Source organism: Esox lucius, chromosome 19 (assembly GCF_011004845.1).
Source record: "Esox lucius isolate fEsoLuc1 chromosome 19, fEsoLuc1.pri, whole genome shotgun sequence".
NCBI classification, from domain to species: Eukaryota; Metazoa; Chordata; class Actinopteri; order Esociformes; family Esocidae; genus Esox; species Esox lucius.
In genome coordinates this window covers 30,431,548-30,446,081 of record NC_047587.1, presented here as the reverse complement: position 1 = coordinate 30,446,081, position 14,534 = coordinate 30,431,548, and the positions used below count along the sequence as shown (strand labels likewise).

General features: G+C 43.9%; 1 protein-coding gene across 1 annotated transcript; it reads left to right on the top strand.

Annotated features, from left to right (window-relative positions):
• The first annotated feature begins 5,237 nt into the window (after positions 1–5,237).
• szl (sizzled) lies at positions 5,238–7,168 on the top strand. Its single transcript, XM_010898200.2, has 3 exons — positions 5,238–5,521; positions 5,980–6,245; positions 6,858–7,168. Exons 1-3 carry the CDS (start codon positions 5,238–5,240, stop codon positions 7,166–7,168), a joined length of 861 nt encoding a protein of 286 aa, XP_010896502.2.
• The last annotated feature ends 7,366 nt before the right edge of the window (positions 7,169–14,534 follow it).

Here is a 14,534-nt window from a genome sequence, read left to right as displayed (position 1 = left end):
TGCATAAGACGCATATGCCTCCCATAAAGGGCTGGTGTCAGGGAGCGTTATGAGTTGGAGAAGGACGGGGACAGCGCCATGGCCCGAGTCCCACATCAAAGGCTTCCTCAGGTGGAGGTGGGGAACTGTGAGGCTCTCTGACTCACTAAAATAAAAGCTGTCTCTTCGCTGCTCATCAAAGTCTTATTGAGTGACTGAGCCCACCCCCTCCTCTCTCTCCACCTCCCCCTTCTCTCTCCACCCCACCCCCACCCCTCTTTCTGGGCTCCACCGGGGCTGACTGGCCCTGGTGACTGTGGGTCGCATCCAGTTGTCACCTCCGGTCTCTGGGTGTTCAGACAGAGACAGACGCCGCCTGCCTCCCTGGCCTTCAACACTGTCTCCAGCAGCCTAGTTTCCTCAAGTTGCGACACTGACCTAGTCACTCCGTGGAAGTGTTACATTCATTCACGGTCATATCCTTGCCTTCATTTAGCTTAGTCCCCTTTTTATGTCACTTTTTGGCACCATTCTTTGAAGGTTGCTTTAATTTCTGGAAAAAGTGAAAAATATGGGTGAAATCTGTCACGCGGTTGCACCAAATACAGGATCCCATGCTGTTTACTCTCTACTAAGTTGTGAGGGCTGCTTGCTGGTGGGAAAGAAAGCAGCTTGGTTGCTTAAACGTTTTAGGTGTGTTGCAGGTCGGATTATTCCAGTCAGGTTATTCCAGCTAACCAATCAAGGAATCTGATGGATTACACTCAGCTTATTCCAACCCACAGATCTATGAGGGATATGACTGATTACACTCAAATTGTTTAAGCCAACAGATCTAGAAGATATCTGACTTACTCTAAGATTAGTCAGGGATCAGTAACTCCAGACATTTTCATTTAGCATCTAAATAAAAACTTTTGAATTTTTTCCCCCTGTGGTTTTGTCAATCATAGCTGTTGCCATATTTGTAAATTACTATTAGCAAACATGGTTTAATCATTAAGAGGTGGTTGGTTGTGTACGTACAAACAACAAAGTCTTTAGCATCTAAATAAAAACTTGCATTTTTTTCCCCTGTGGTTTTGTCAATCATAGCTGTTGCCATATTTGTAAATTACTATTAGCAAACATGGTTTAATCATTAAGAGGTGGTTGGTTGTGTACGTACAAACAACAAAGTGTATCTGACGCCTATTGCAGAAAGGTGCTTTAGCGTTGTTGTTATGATACAGCTAGAGTCATCGCCCAGGAGAAAGGTCTTCGTAAACAGTGTCTAGTACAGTAGCTTGTCTGTTTTGCAGAAAGCAGTGCGGCCGGTCTGGGAGTGTATTCATGTGACTCCCTGCTTCTCTTAATAGACAGGTGCCCTGCAGAACAGCAGTTTCCATTAGTAGACAGCTTGGGGCTGGCCACACATTACCAACACAAACACTGCGTCTACAGATAGGTAGGGGGGCCGTTAGGAAGAAAAACAGCCCCCCGCTGGGATAATGGTAGGGGGAGCTTGTTAAACGTGTGTCTCCATTGTTCCTGCAAATTGGCCTTTGGCTCTAATTGGCCAGTTAGGCCCCTCAGTAGCTCTCTGAACCCGGGGCCCCGGCATAGATCAGACTAGGGCTGGGCAGGCAGTAAAGCCTTTAGAAGAGTGCCGCTTGGCTGGGGCCGCTGGAGCTCTGACTGGAGACTGAAGGCTGTGGAGACCAGACTGGATCTGAATTCATGTACCGTCTCACCATTGGAGTACTGTTCTCGGACTAGTTTGGCCTTTCCAAGTATTAAAGGGTCACGGTATAATGCTGCCTCAAACTTTCACATGACTGAATTTAAAGAGTTCTAGTGATGCCATTACTGAATCATTTGGGATACTGTAACACGTTTAACTTGCCCTCTCACTTTATTGGCATGCAGTGAAAAATTTAATTTGCAGATTGGATGTACACTTTAAAAAATATCTGCAGCGTATCCTGTAACGAGTAATTCAGCATAGGCAACATATTATTGTATTGATGATGTTGTCCTGAACTGTGATTCAAAAAAGAAAATGTAAAAAAAAAAAACTTTTAGGTTTTAGGGCCTGAAAATATTGAAATGAACTTCAAAGAGAACTTATTCCTTATCTAAGTCAAGGCTGTGAATTTGAAGAGAATTGACTTTATCTTTTTTTCACCCACTTTTGCATTTCACTTTAAAGAAGACTATTCTTCTTTGGTTCTTACAAAGAGGACTATGCTGTAAATAAAACAAAAACATTATCACCTTGACACTTTTACTTGCCCATAATGTTGCTTAAAACACTTGAAAGGTATTCACTCAATTCTTCTCAATCTTTTTTTAGATATCTTTTTTGCAACAGTGCCTGTTTACTGGAGGCAGGTCTAAGATCCCTCATTATCAAAGTTCATATATAGGGAGTAGGTACTTTTGCTCTATCAACTTACAGGCATGCCCAGTATGCAATTTTTCGCCATTGGTAGGACATTTGTAATAAAACAGGGGTCCAGCTGATCTCTACCATAACTTAATGAGCACAGCAGTATTCCTTTTTTTGCAAACCAGCAATTTCTCATTGATTTCACCACGTAAAAATGCTAACCATACTTTATCAAAATAGTAAACACAGTTCTACAAAAGATGAAACACAGTTAAATAAATCATGTCAAACAAATTAACATTTGATCACAGCTGATCAGAAATCAGAAACTAACTGCACCTCAGATTGCAGCCCATGTAAATGCTTCACAGCGTTTGAGTAACAGACACATCAGAGGAGACTGTGTAAATCATCCCTTCGTGGTCAAATTGCTGCAAAGAAACCACTACTGTAAGACACTGATAAGAAGAAACTTGCTTAGGCCAAGAAACACAAGAAATGGACACTAGACAAGTGGACATCTGTGAGACATTTGCTTCCAACCACTGCATCTTTGTGGACGAGTAGATGATCTCTGGATGTGGGGTTCCAACCATGAAGCATCGAGGAGGAGGGGTGGTGGTGACACTGTCTGTGATTTATTTAGAATTTAAAGCACACTCAACTAGCATGGTTACCACAGCATTCTGCAGCGATACGCCATCCTATCTGGTTTGCACTTATTGGGACTATTGTTTGGTTTTCTATGCGACAATGACACAAAACATAGCCTGTGTAAGGGCTATTTGATCAAGATGGATTGTGCTGGAGTGCTGCATCAGATGACATGGCCTCCACAGTCACCTGACCTCAACCAAATTTAGATGATTTGGGATTAATTGAAACGTAGAGTGAAGGAAAAGCAGCCAACAAGCACTCAGCACGAGGCAACTCCTTCAAGACTGTTGGAAAAGCATTCAGGGTGACTACCTGATGAAGCTGGTTGAGAGAATTGCCTCATATGCTGAGCACTTATTGGTTGTGTGCAAAGCTGTCATCAAGACAAAGGGTGGCTACTTGGAATCTAAAATATAAATGTGTTTTAATTTTGTTTAACACTTTTTTGGTTACTACATGATTCCATATGTGTTGTTTCATAGTTCTGATGTCTTCACTATTATTGTACAATGTGGACAATAGTAAAAAGAAAGAAATTCCCTTTAATTAGTAGGTGTGTTCAAATATTTGACTGGTACAGTACATAAACAATCATTAATTTGAAACTAAAAGGCAAAACTTATCATAGATTAGCTTTCCTACTCTAAATCGCCTCTGATCCTGGATCAGCAACTTCATTGAGGGGCTTTGTGAATACAGGCCCTGGGGCTTAATTGAGCTTGCCTGGCACGTCTACAACCTGGGACTCTTGTGTTTGACAGCACCCCGCTGTATTACTGACTCCCCAGGCCTTCTGGGCACAAACCCGTCTGAGATATACATCTGAACGTGGTTGTGGAGACAGACAGAATCCACAAGACAGTTACACTGGGCTAACCACTGACTGTGCTTTCGGTTTCTGCCATTAGAACCCGGAGTCCTGAGACAGAGGGCGGGAGAGAGACAGACTACCATTAGTAGCGGAGCCTGGACCAACAGTCTGCACGGCAGTGTGACATCTCCAACTGTCTGAGAGGAACATCCTGTGGCTGTCTGCTGCCAATATGACAGTGTTCCTGTCAAACTGTATTGAAAGAACGTTTTGTCTGACAACCAATATTATACCTGTTTTCCCCTGGAATTTACAGCCTACTGTAATTTGCGATATGAAGCGAAACAAGTGAGAAGTTATGTAGTTACTTTTCACGCAAGCTTTAAAAAAAAAAAACTGAAGTTTTTCCAAGTGTAAATAATTGCCAGGATAAATTGTTCTTCATTCAATAAAATACTTCTAGCGTGCGTGTGGTTACGCTGTCTGCTCTGCAGTCAAGTTTGATCAGATAGCTACATCAGGTAGACAGAGCTGTAGGCTCATGTTGTTCTTTCATTTAGCATTTGAATCAGACTCATCAAGCGTCAGATCAAAGCCGGCCAGAAACACTGTTCTGTTAATGGGAGTGTGATCAGGGCTGGACTCAGATCCGCACCCTTCTTCTCAGGAAACCCTAAGATTAGCAAAGGAGGAGACATGAAAGAGAGTCAACCTTGAGGAGCCTGCCTGCCTGCATGTCTGTCTGTCTGTCTGCCTACATGTCTGTCTGCCTGCCTGCCTGCCTGCATGTCTGTCTGTCTGCCTGCATGTCTGTCTGTCTGCCTACATGTCTGTCTGCCTGCATGTCTGTCTGTCTGTCTGCCTGCATGTCAGTCTGTCTGTCTGTCTGCCTGCATGTCTGTCTGCCTGCCGGCATGACAGTCTAAAACAAAATATCCTTTTCCTTCTCTGTAGAAAATTGTTTCTGAACTTTCAAAAATATATATGAGAGCATTGATATGTTTTTACAGTAGACTTTCACTCAACCCAAATTGCTTGGAAGATAAACATGCAAAGCACACAAATACGTACAGCCCAGCAGAGCAGCACGTTATGTGAATGTCAAGTCCTAGATATTTAGAAGTAAAATGGACAGAGTTGGAACAAATGTGACAGTTTGCATTGCAATGGTTTCACTGTGATTGCCCTCATTATAGCCCCCCCCCCCCTCTGTCTGCAGTCATTTCTAAACAAGCTGTTGGCTCCTCACACACTGTCTGAGCCACTTTGATAGGTAGTTGATAACAGTCTGATGGGGCTGGGCTTCCGCTATATAAAGAGGAGACCACTGGCACAGAGACATTACCTGACCCTTACTGCTACCAGCAACAGCCACCCGTCTTCTCTGGAATCTCCTCCACCAGGGCGCTTCACTTCACTATGGATCTCATCCACTTCGCCCCGGCTCTCCTGGTCCTCCTGACCGCGGTCTGGGGCTTTGACCTGGGCCAGTCCACACGCTGTGTGCCCATCCCCCACCAGATGAGCGTGTGCCAGGACGTGGGCTACTCTGAGATGAGGCTGCCCAACTTCCTGGGTCACAGCAACCTGGAGGGTGAGGTTGTGCCCCGTTCGGAGGACTGGAGACCCCTGCTCCAGACCGGCTGCCACCCCCAAGCTCAGGCCTTCCTGTGCTCCCTCATTGCTCCCGTCTGCCTTGACACGTAAGTCTGGAGCTCTTGTTTGCCTTTAAACACACCCTCTGTAACTTTTGTATGTCCTCACACTGTGTGTGAGAATGTGTGTGTGTCTTCTCCATCCATCTCCATACGTCATTCTCTCTTTATTCTCGTCCTGGTACCTTGGCACTCACTCTCTAACTCCTCAAAGGGAAACTACCCACTCCTCTGTCAGTTCATTCTCCTCCCTCAGTTCATTCTCCTCCGTCAGTTCATTCTCCTCCCTCAGTTCATTCTCCTCCGTCAGTTCATTCTCCTCCCTCAGTTCATTCTCCTCCGTCAGTTCATTCTCCTCCGTCAGTTCATTCTCCTCCGTCAGTTCATTCTCCTCCCTCAGATCATTCTCCTCCTCAGTCCAGTGACTCCGGCGCGCCGTCTGCAGCGTGGCCCTGCCGCTGTTTTCCCTGCGTTAATTCCAACCCTGCGTCTCCTTCCGCCTCCAGGTTCATCCAGCCGTGCCGCAGCCTGTGTGTTGCCGTGAGGGACAGCTGTGCCCCCACACAGGCCTGTCAGGGCCATGCCTGGCCGGAGGAGCTGGACTGTGACCGTTTCCCCGCGCAGGAGGACACGTGCCTGACCCCCCACCCCAAACACAGCAACAGTCACCTGGCCAAATTGCTGCCCAAGCCTGCATGCCAGGCCTGCCCTTCTGTGGAGACTCACCCGTCCCTGAAGACAGTGCTGGATGCCCTCTGTGTGGATGATTTCGGTAAGCAGGATGGATCCAGTGCCTCGTCAATGGACTGTTTATATGCTTTTATTGGTCGTCAGTATGCTGTTACAAGTATTAGACATTGATGTGTGTGTTTGTTCAAGTCAGGAGTGTGTGTGTGTGTGTGTTTGTTAAAATCAGGAGTGTATGTGTGTGTTTGTTCAAGTTAGGAGTGTGTGTGTGTGTTTGTTCAAGTCAGGAGTGTATGTGTGTGTTTGTTCAAGTCAGGAGTGTATGTGTGTGTGTTTGTTCAAGTCAGGAGTGTATGTGTGTGTTTGTTCAAGTTAGGAGTGAGTGTGTGTGTTTGTTAAAGTCAGGAGTGTATGTGTGTGTTTGTTCAAGTTAGGAGTGTGTGTGTGTGTTTGTTCAAGTTAGGAGTGTGTGTGTGTGTTTGTTCAAGTTAGGAGTGTGTGTGTGTGTTTGTTCAAGTCAGGAGTGTGTGTGTGTTCAAGATAGGAGTGTGTGTATGTGTGTGTTTGTTCAAGTCAGGAGTGTATGTGTGTGTTTGTTCAAGTTAGGAGTGTATGTGTGTGTTTGTTCAAGTCAGGAGTGTGTGTGTTCAATACATCTGTGTGGTCGTGCTCATCTTCTGCTCTCTTCTCCCTCCAGCTGTCTCAGCTAAGCTGTCTCGCCATCGTCTCCCCTCAGGGGAGCCAGAGTTCGGGGTGGAGGGCCGTGTGGAGTTCATCCGTCAGGGTCCTCTGCTGCCCTACGACACACAGCACCTCCTTCAGCAATGGCTGCTAATCAACCTGCGCTGTGCCAACGCCCTGGTCCGGCCAGGCCACACCCAGCTCTATCTGCTGACCGGCGCGGTGCAGCGTGATGGCACCCTGGCCCTGACACGCCTCTTCCCTTGGCACAAGAAGGACCACAGCATCACGGTGGCTACTCGCAAGTGGAAGCACCACAAGTGCTGAGCGTCTGAATGACGTGTAGGGAACGACGGAAGGAAAAAGCATGCGTGCCGATGAACTGACTCCATATGACGTTGGTGCACTCTGAAAAATGTATCCGTGTTCTGCGTTTTGTCTGACGTTACTGTTTCGAGGAGCATACTATTAGAGCTGGACTCTCACTGATGTGACCCTCTGCTGCCCTCTGCTGCTCTTTCACAGTAGCTCGACTCCCAATGATAGCACACAGTAATAGAATGCACTCTATTCAGTGGTTCCCAAACCTCTAGGTTACTGTCCCACCGACTGGATTTTGCCCTGCACTGAGTTCCCCTGAAGTACCCCATCTTGTACATTTTTACTAGTCAGCCTATGGTGTCATGAGTCTTCCCAAGTACTCGGTGTGGAGAGGCCAAGTACCGCCGGGGGGTCCTAGCTCCGGTGGTTGGGAACCACTGTTAAAACTGTACATAGTAATAGCTAACGTGAATGATTTCTAAAGAGTTTTATTTTGTATTTAGGTAATGACGTATTTATGTGTTTTGTATGTTTGATTTGTCTGTGAAAATTCTAAAATAATAAAATGCCAATATTTACCCTATTTCAACAAAATGTGTCTTATTTCATTTTTTATCCCTTACAGGCTAACTCTAAGTAAGAGAGCAGAATTTACAACAGTTAGGCCTTTATTAGTTATTTCTATTTACAGGTGAAACTAAAAAGTATAATACCCCAATGATGTGACTCCACCAATCAACTAATTGTTGGCAAAAAAGTGATTCACCAAGTAACGCTTAGCAACTGCTTTTTGTAAAGCCTACCCACTGAATGAAGGTTGATTCAAAATACTTATTTCAATTTATTTTGCTCTCTGGGCCCATTCTAAAATTGAAATTTCCAGTTGAACCTAGGGTTGAAGTGAGCCAACACCAGCTATGAACTGAGCTTTAGCACCATTGGAATGCTTTGTTAATTCTCTATGGTAAACACCAGCAGCTGCAGAGATTCCCTGGATGTGCATCTGTCTTGCTACATTCATTCCAAACTCACAACCAAAATGTAGTAGATACATAAATAATAGTACTATCAAATGCTGATAGATAATAAAGCAGAAACAATGTTCAAATGTAGTTGCAAGCAACCATGGGACAGGGTTCTCCTGTGACATGGTGAGCATAGGGAAGCAGTCATAACAATGTAAGCATTTGGCAGCAGAAATGATCACATGGTAAGCACTTTCATCTACTTTTTACTGTGGTCAGCCATATTGTCCTCCATCTTGGACATATTGTCCTCCATCTTAGTTTTAAACACCCTATAGGGAGACATTTATAAGACACATTTGCAGAGTTATTGTTGATTTTATGTTGATTTTTATTGGTTTCATGAAATGTTTGCTGTACAAAATATCCAACACAGCAGACAAAATATCCTTGAGGCATTTTTGTACCTCCTGGGGAATGAGGCATGTACAAAAATAATCCGCATTCTAGGTCAATCAGGGCGGACATGGTATAATTGTGGAAGAAATGCATTATGGCATGGCCTGTTGCCTGTGGAGGAATCGGGTCGGGTGTCTGTGTGGATGATATACCTGATCTGTATTTTTATTGTGCCATAATGTAATGCACACATGAAGTGTATGTATCGATACGTTTTACACTGGTTAGCCATTTTGTCCGCCATATTGTAATAGATTTCTTATTCCTTACAACCCTATAGGGAGGCACATATGAGACACCTGTACACCAACAGTCAGGTCAATCGGATTACCGGTTGATGTAAGGACATTTTTATAGATCCAATGTACGGTTCAAAAGAAGAAAAGTTGTAAATGCATTTATTAGCTTTAGCATTAGCTTGCATTGAAAATGGTCAGATTTCTGGCAGCTGCCGTTTTGCTGTCCTCCTACCGGAGAACCCCGAATAATAATAATACTAACAATAGGGTTTCTACTACCAGAGAACCCCTAATAATAATAATAACAATAGGGTTTCTACTATCAGAGAACCCCTAAAAATAATAATAACAATAGGGTTTCTACTACCAGGGAACCCCTAATAATAGTCAATGACTATTTCTGTCAGAGTATTTATCATTATATCTATACAAATTCACAATCTAAACATATGCCAAATGATGTAGAAAGCTTTATTTATTTTTTCATTTAGGGCACCACTTATTTGAGCAGGGAACTGTTCTGCTGTTTGTTGTGCTGCAGTTGTCCTTCCTGAAAGGCAGAATCTCCAACAGCCTGACTTATGATTTCATTTCAGGCACTTCTCATCTGGTTATCAGGATTCATGCTCAGAGGTGGACCCAGATGCAGACACGACTCGTTTCCAAGTAACAATGGTTTATTACAGAGAAGAGTAGTGGAGAAGGCAGGGTCGATACTGGGCTGGCAGCAGAGGGACAGGCAAGCAGCAGGCAGAGGAGTCGAGGGCAGGCAGGAGATCGGTGCACATGCTGGCGGTTTGTCACGTCCTGGCTGTGCCCCTAGCCATCTCTGCGCTGGGCTCGGGGCATAGCCAGGACAGGACAGGAGGTGGCCTTTAGCCACCTCTACTCCTTTTTTTGGTTTCCACAATTGGAGGCAGGTGTTAATTATTGCCTCCAATTGGGGACCCTATTTAAGTTTAGTTTGTAGGCCCCGAGGTGTGGTTCATTTTGGTTTTGTTTATCCTGTGTAAGGAATACCCACGTCACTAGTTGCTGCCTTTTGTTTTGTTGGAGTCCTTCTTTATTTTTCATTAAACATGGATTATCTTCACCAACTATACTCTACGCCTGTGTCCTTCTCACCCCACGACCGTGACACGGTTAAGGTACAGGTAGGGAGCAGGCAGAGAGATCTTGAACACCGGGGGCAGGTAAACACACGAGGAATTGGCAGCTGGAACAAACAGAAAAGACAGGTTAAGGAGGCAGGGATAACGAGGGGATGGGAGACACCTGGTGGGGGTGAGACAAGACAATACAGGTGAACACAATCAGGATGTGACACTGGATGTGTCTTCCAATTGTGCAAATGGCTTATCTATCCAGTACAGCAAAGTTCAGCTCTTAGTCCAATACCAGAACCACGTTTTTTCGAGGAACATAACCCTGTTTGGCAGCCTCAATTTTTTGGTATCATCTCAAAGGCAAATTAAGCTGTTTCCCAAGTTCCAGAAAATCTTTGTTCTTTGGGGAGTTACTTTAAAGTATATTCATCTTTAGTTGTGGATTTCAAGATGTGATTTCAGATGTTCATCTTTGGTGCCATCTTCGTCCTTTTTTCCCCCAAAGGCATCCTTGACATATACTGATAGGGGACATATACCGAAGTCGATCAGCTTCTCCTGGAGAGTGTCCGTTTGACAAAGCAGGTTCTCCCCTTTGATGTCCCTGTGCAGGACGCCGCAGTCTCAGCAGTGACGGCACGCCAGCACCGCCTGTCATATGATGCCCCTCGCCGTTTCCTCGCTGAAGGCCCTGTCCACGACGGTGCACATGTAATCGTACACGTTTGTGCACGGCGCGGAATGCTCCATGACCAGGACGATGCAGCCGGGCTGGTCGAACCAATCCAAAAGCCCTAAAGGATTATTAGGAACACCTGTTCAATTTCTCATTAATGCAATTATCTAATCAACCAATCACATGGCAGTTGCTTCAATGCATTTAGGGGTGTGGTCCTGGTCAAGACAATCTCCTGAACTCCAAACTGAATGTCAGAATGGGAAAGAAAGGTGATTTAAGCAATTTTGAGCGTGGCATGGTTGTTGGTGCCAGACGGGCCGGTCTGAGTATTTCACAATCTGCTCAGTTACTGGGATTTTCACGCACAACCATTTCTAGGGTTTACAAAGAATGGTGTGAAAAGGGAAAAACATCCAGCATGCGGCAGTCCTGTGGGTGAAAATGCCTTGTTGATGCTAGAGGTCAGAGGAGAATGAGCCGACTGATTCAAGCTGATAGAAGAGCAACTTTGACTGAAATAAACACTTGTTACAACCGAGGTATGCAGCAAAGCATTTGTGAAGCCACAACACGCACAACCTTGAGGCGGATGGGCTACAACAGCAGAAGACCCCAACGGGTACCACTCATCTCCACTACAAATAGGAAAAAGGCTACAATTTGCACGAGCTCACCAATTGGACAGTTGAAGACTGGAAGGATGTTGCCTGGTCTGATGAGTCTCGGTTTCTGTTGAGACATTCAGATGGTAGAGTCAGAATTTGGCATAAACAGAATGAGAACATGGATCCATCATGCCTTGTTACCACTGTGCAGGCTGGTGGTGGTGGTGTAATGGTGTGGGGGATGTTTTCTTGGCACACTTTAGGCCCCTTAGTGCTTATTGGGCATTGTTTAAATGCCACGACCTACCTGAGCATTGTTTCTGACCATGTCCATCCCTTTATGACCACCATGTACCCATCCTCTGATGGCTACTTCCAGCAGGATAATGCACCATGTCACAAAGCTCGAATCATTTCAAATTGGTTTCTTGAACATGACAATGAGTTCACTGTAATGAAATGGCCCCCACAGTCACCAGATCTCAACCCAATAGAGTATCTTTGGGATGTGGTGGAACGGGAGCTTTGTGCCCTGGATGTGCATCCCACAAATCTCCATCAACTGCAAGATGCTATCCTATCAATATGGGCCAACATTTCTAAAGAATGCTTTCAGCACCTTGTTGAACCAATGCCATGTAGAATTAAGGCAGTTCTGAAGGCGAAAGGGGGTCAAACACAATATTAGTATGGTGTTCCTAATAATCCTTTAGGTGAGTGTATATTAGATTAGATTAGTTTCAACTTTATTGTCATTCAACAAGTACAAGTACAGTACAACGAAATGCCTTTACCATCTAACCAGAAGTGCAAATAGAAGAGGGCAGAACATTTACAAGGGACAACAGGGCCTAAATGAACACCCGTCCCTGGCCAAATTGAGGTAGGCTTACATTTTGCCAGTGGTGAATTAATTATTATTTACTATTTGGTCACAATGGGTTCTGTACAGCCCACTCAATTCTCACTCACTCTTTGGGACATAAAAGTACTCTGAAGTCAGTAATGAGTATGCTTAAGTAGTGATTTACAATATTGTTAATGCTACAGTTATTAAGAAAGTGCATAGACCACTGTAGCCTATGGCTATTAGCTGTCATTTAGGAAACCGCTCGAATGTGTGGCATTACATTTTCGAATGTTCACGCGTGTCCCTACCAGCGTGCACGATGCGCTTAAACGTAATTTTTTTTAAGTTGATCAATATTGTAAACAGATTATTCTGATATGTTCAACAAGCCTCATTAATTGACACTGTATATCTCCACTACACTACTTGGGGATTAAGAAGTAAGATTACACACAATCCTGGAAATAATGTACGGTCCTAATACTATGGAAACTCCAATGCAATAATTCAGCATAATTATATTTAATTTAGCTCATGGTGTTATTGACTTAAATATTATGCTGCAATCTCCGTGTTATTATTGTGCTATATAGTTATATCAGAATAAGTGTCTTGGTCGTGTAGTTAAATCAAACAAATGTCTACAACTTACTAGAACAGTTACTTACTAGAACTGTAGTTATCGCAGCGGTGTGGTACTAATATCTGAACTAATTCTCAATCAACTGTCCACTTAACAGGGATGTGACGTTGTCACCTGGCACTCGTCACAATACAACTTATAGCAGCGGTGTCTTACTCAATATCTGAACCAATTCTCAATCAACTGTCCACTTAACAGGGATGTGACGTTGTCACCTGGCACTCGTCACAATACAACTTATAGCAGCGGTGTCTTACTCAATATCTGAACCAATTCTCAATCAACTGTCCACTTAACAGGGATGTGACGTTGTCACCTGGCACTCGTCACAATACAACTTATAGCAGCGGTGTCTTACTCAATATCTGAACCAATTCTCAATCAACTGTCCACTTAACAGGGATGTGACGTTGTCACCTGGCACTCGTCACAATACAACTTATAGCAGCGGTGTCTTACTCAATATCTGAACCAATTCTCAATCAACTGTCCACTTAAGACATGACGTTATCACCTGGCACACGTCACAATAACCCACAAGACCGCGGCCCAACGCAGACCAAATCAACTCCGCGCTTGCGCTTGTAATTAACAAAACAAGTTCAACACTGAAATGAGTACAAGTTCAACTGTCTTAAATCTAAATATCGTATTTGTATGGCTCGGAATTTCACCGACTTAAGTTCTAATAAGTGTCAATACATTCTCAGTGAAACTGTGGAACCTGAAGGCACGCACTGCAGTCTACTGTTGAAAAAGTAGGAAAGCAGGTGACCTTCTAAAGTGTACATCGCAGATTATGACCTTTTCATTGTAATGAATAAACGGTTTAACTTAAGTTTTTATTAATTTCAAAATGTAATGTAAGCCTATAAATAGCCTAGTGCAGGCCTTGTTTTAGTCAGGTACGTTTTTATCCAAGTAATAAACACATTTAGAAGGTCTCTTTTCCACACACTGAAATGAAAACGTTGCTTAATGTAGCCTTAGGGCCTTGCCCACATTCCACTAATTCTACTTCTAAACTTCAGCCTAGCCCTGACCAATGCACAGAGTGATTTTTGTTTTCAGGTAATTTTTTTTATAACAGCTGACTGTGTAATCCTATATTATTTGTGATGGATATATTTTATGTAAAATGTATAGGCTATATATCATAATTTTCTTATGATTGCTACAATAATCTAGACATTCTATTTCACTGCATCTTCAATAGTCACATCAGCCATTTTAGTTCGTAATTTTTGTAATTTTTTTTTAAAGCCCTTTGCTTGCGGCCGAAAATTCTGAGGAAACAGCAGTATGGTAGGAATACCTGCAATATATTTCATGTGATTTGCCTAAATTGTCGTTCATGTTGATTACTGTACCATCTGCATATGCCAGGGGAATTGCTAAAACGTATTGCCTACCATCCTAAAAACACACACAGATCAATAATATTACACATCTTTTTTTGCCACTTTTCTCCCCACCCAATTTTGTGACGCCGATCTCCAAAGCAGGCGCAGGACGGTCAAAGACCGAACCATTGCTTCCTCCAGGAACGTTTTGCCCCGCCCCGTGAGGCCGATGGTTACCACGGTTATTGCTCAACACTGATGCTTTTCGCTGGTGCACACGAGGTTGAGGTAGACTAGCCCATTCTCCAGCTACACAGCTGTTATTGAGTTCACACTGGAGTCCGGGAAGTGCAATGTGCAACTCCATTTCCCAATGAAAGAAATAACCTATGTGACACAGTAAGTAAAAAATAACTCTCTAGCGCTTACACAGTTATTTAATAACCTGGTGATACCATATTGCCTCATGACAATCAACCTCTG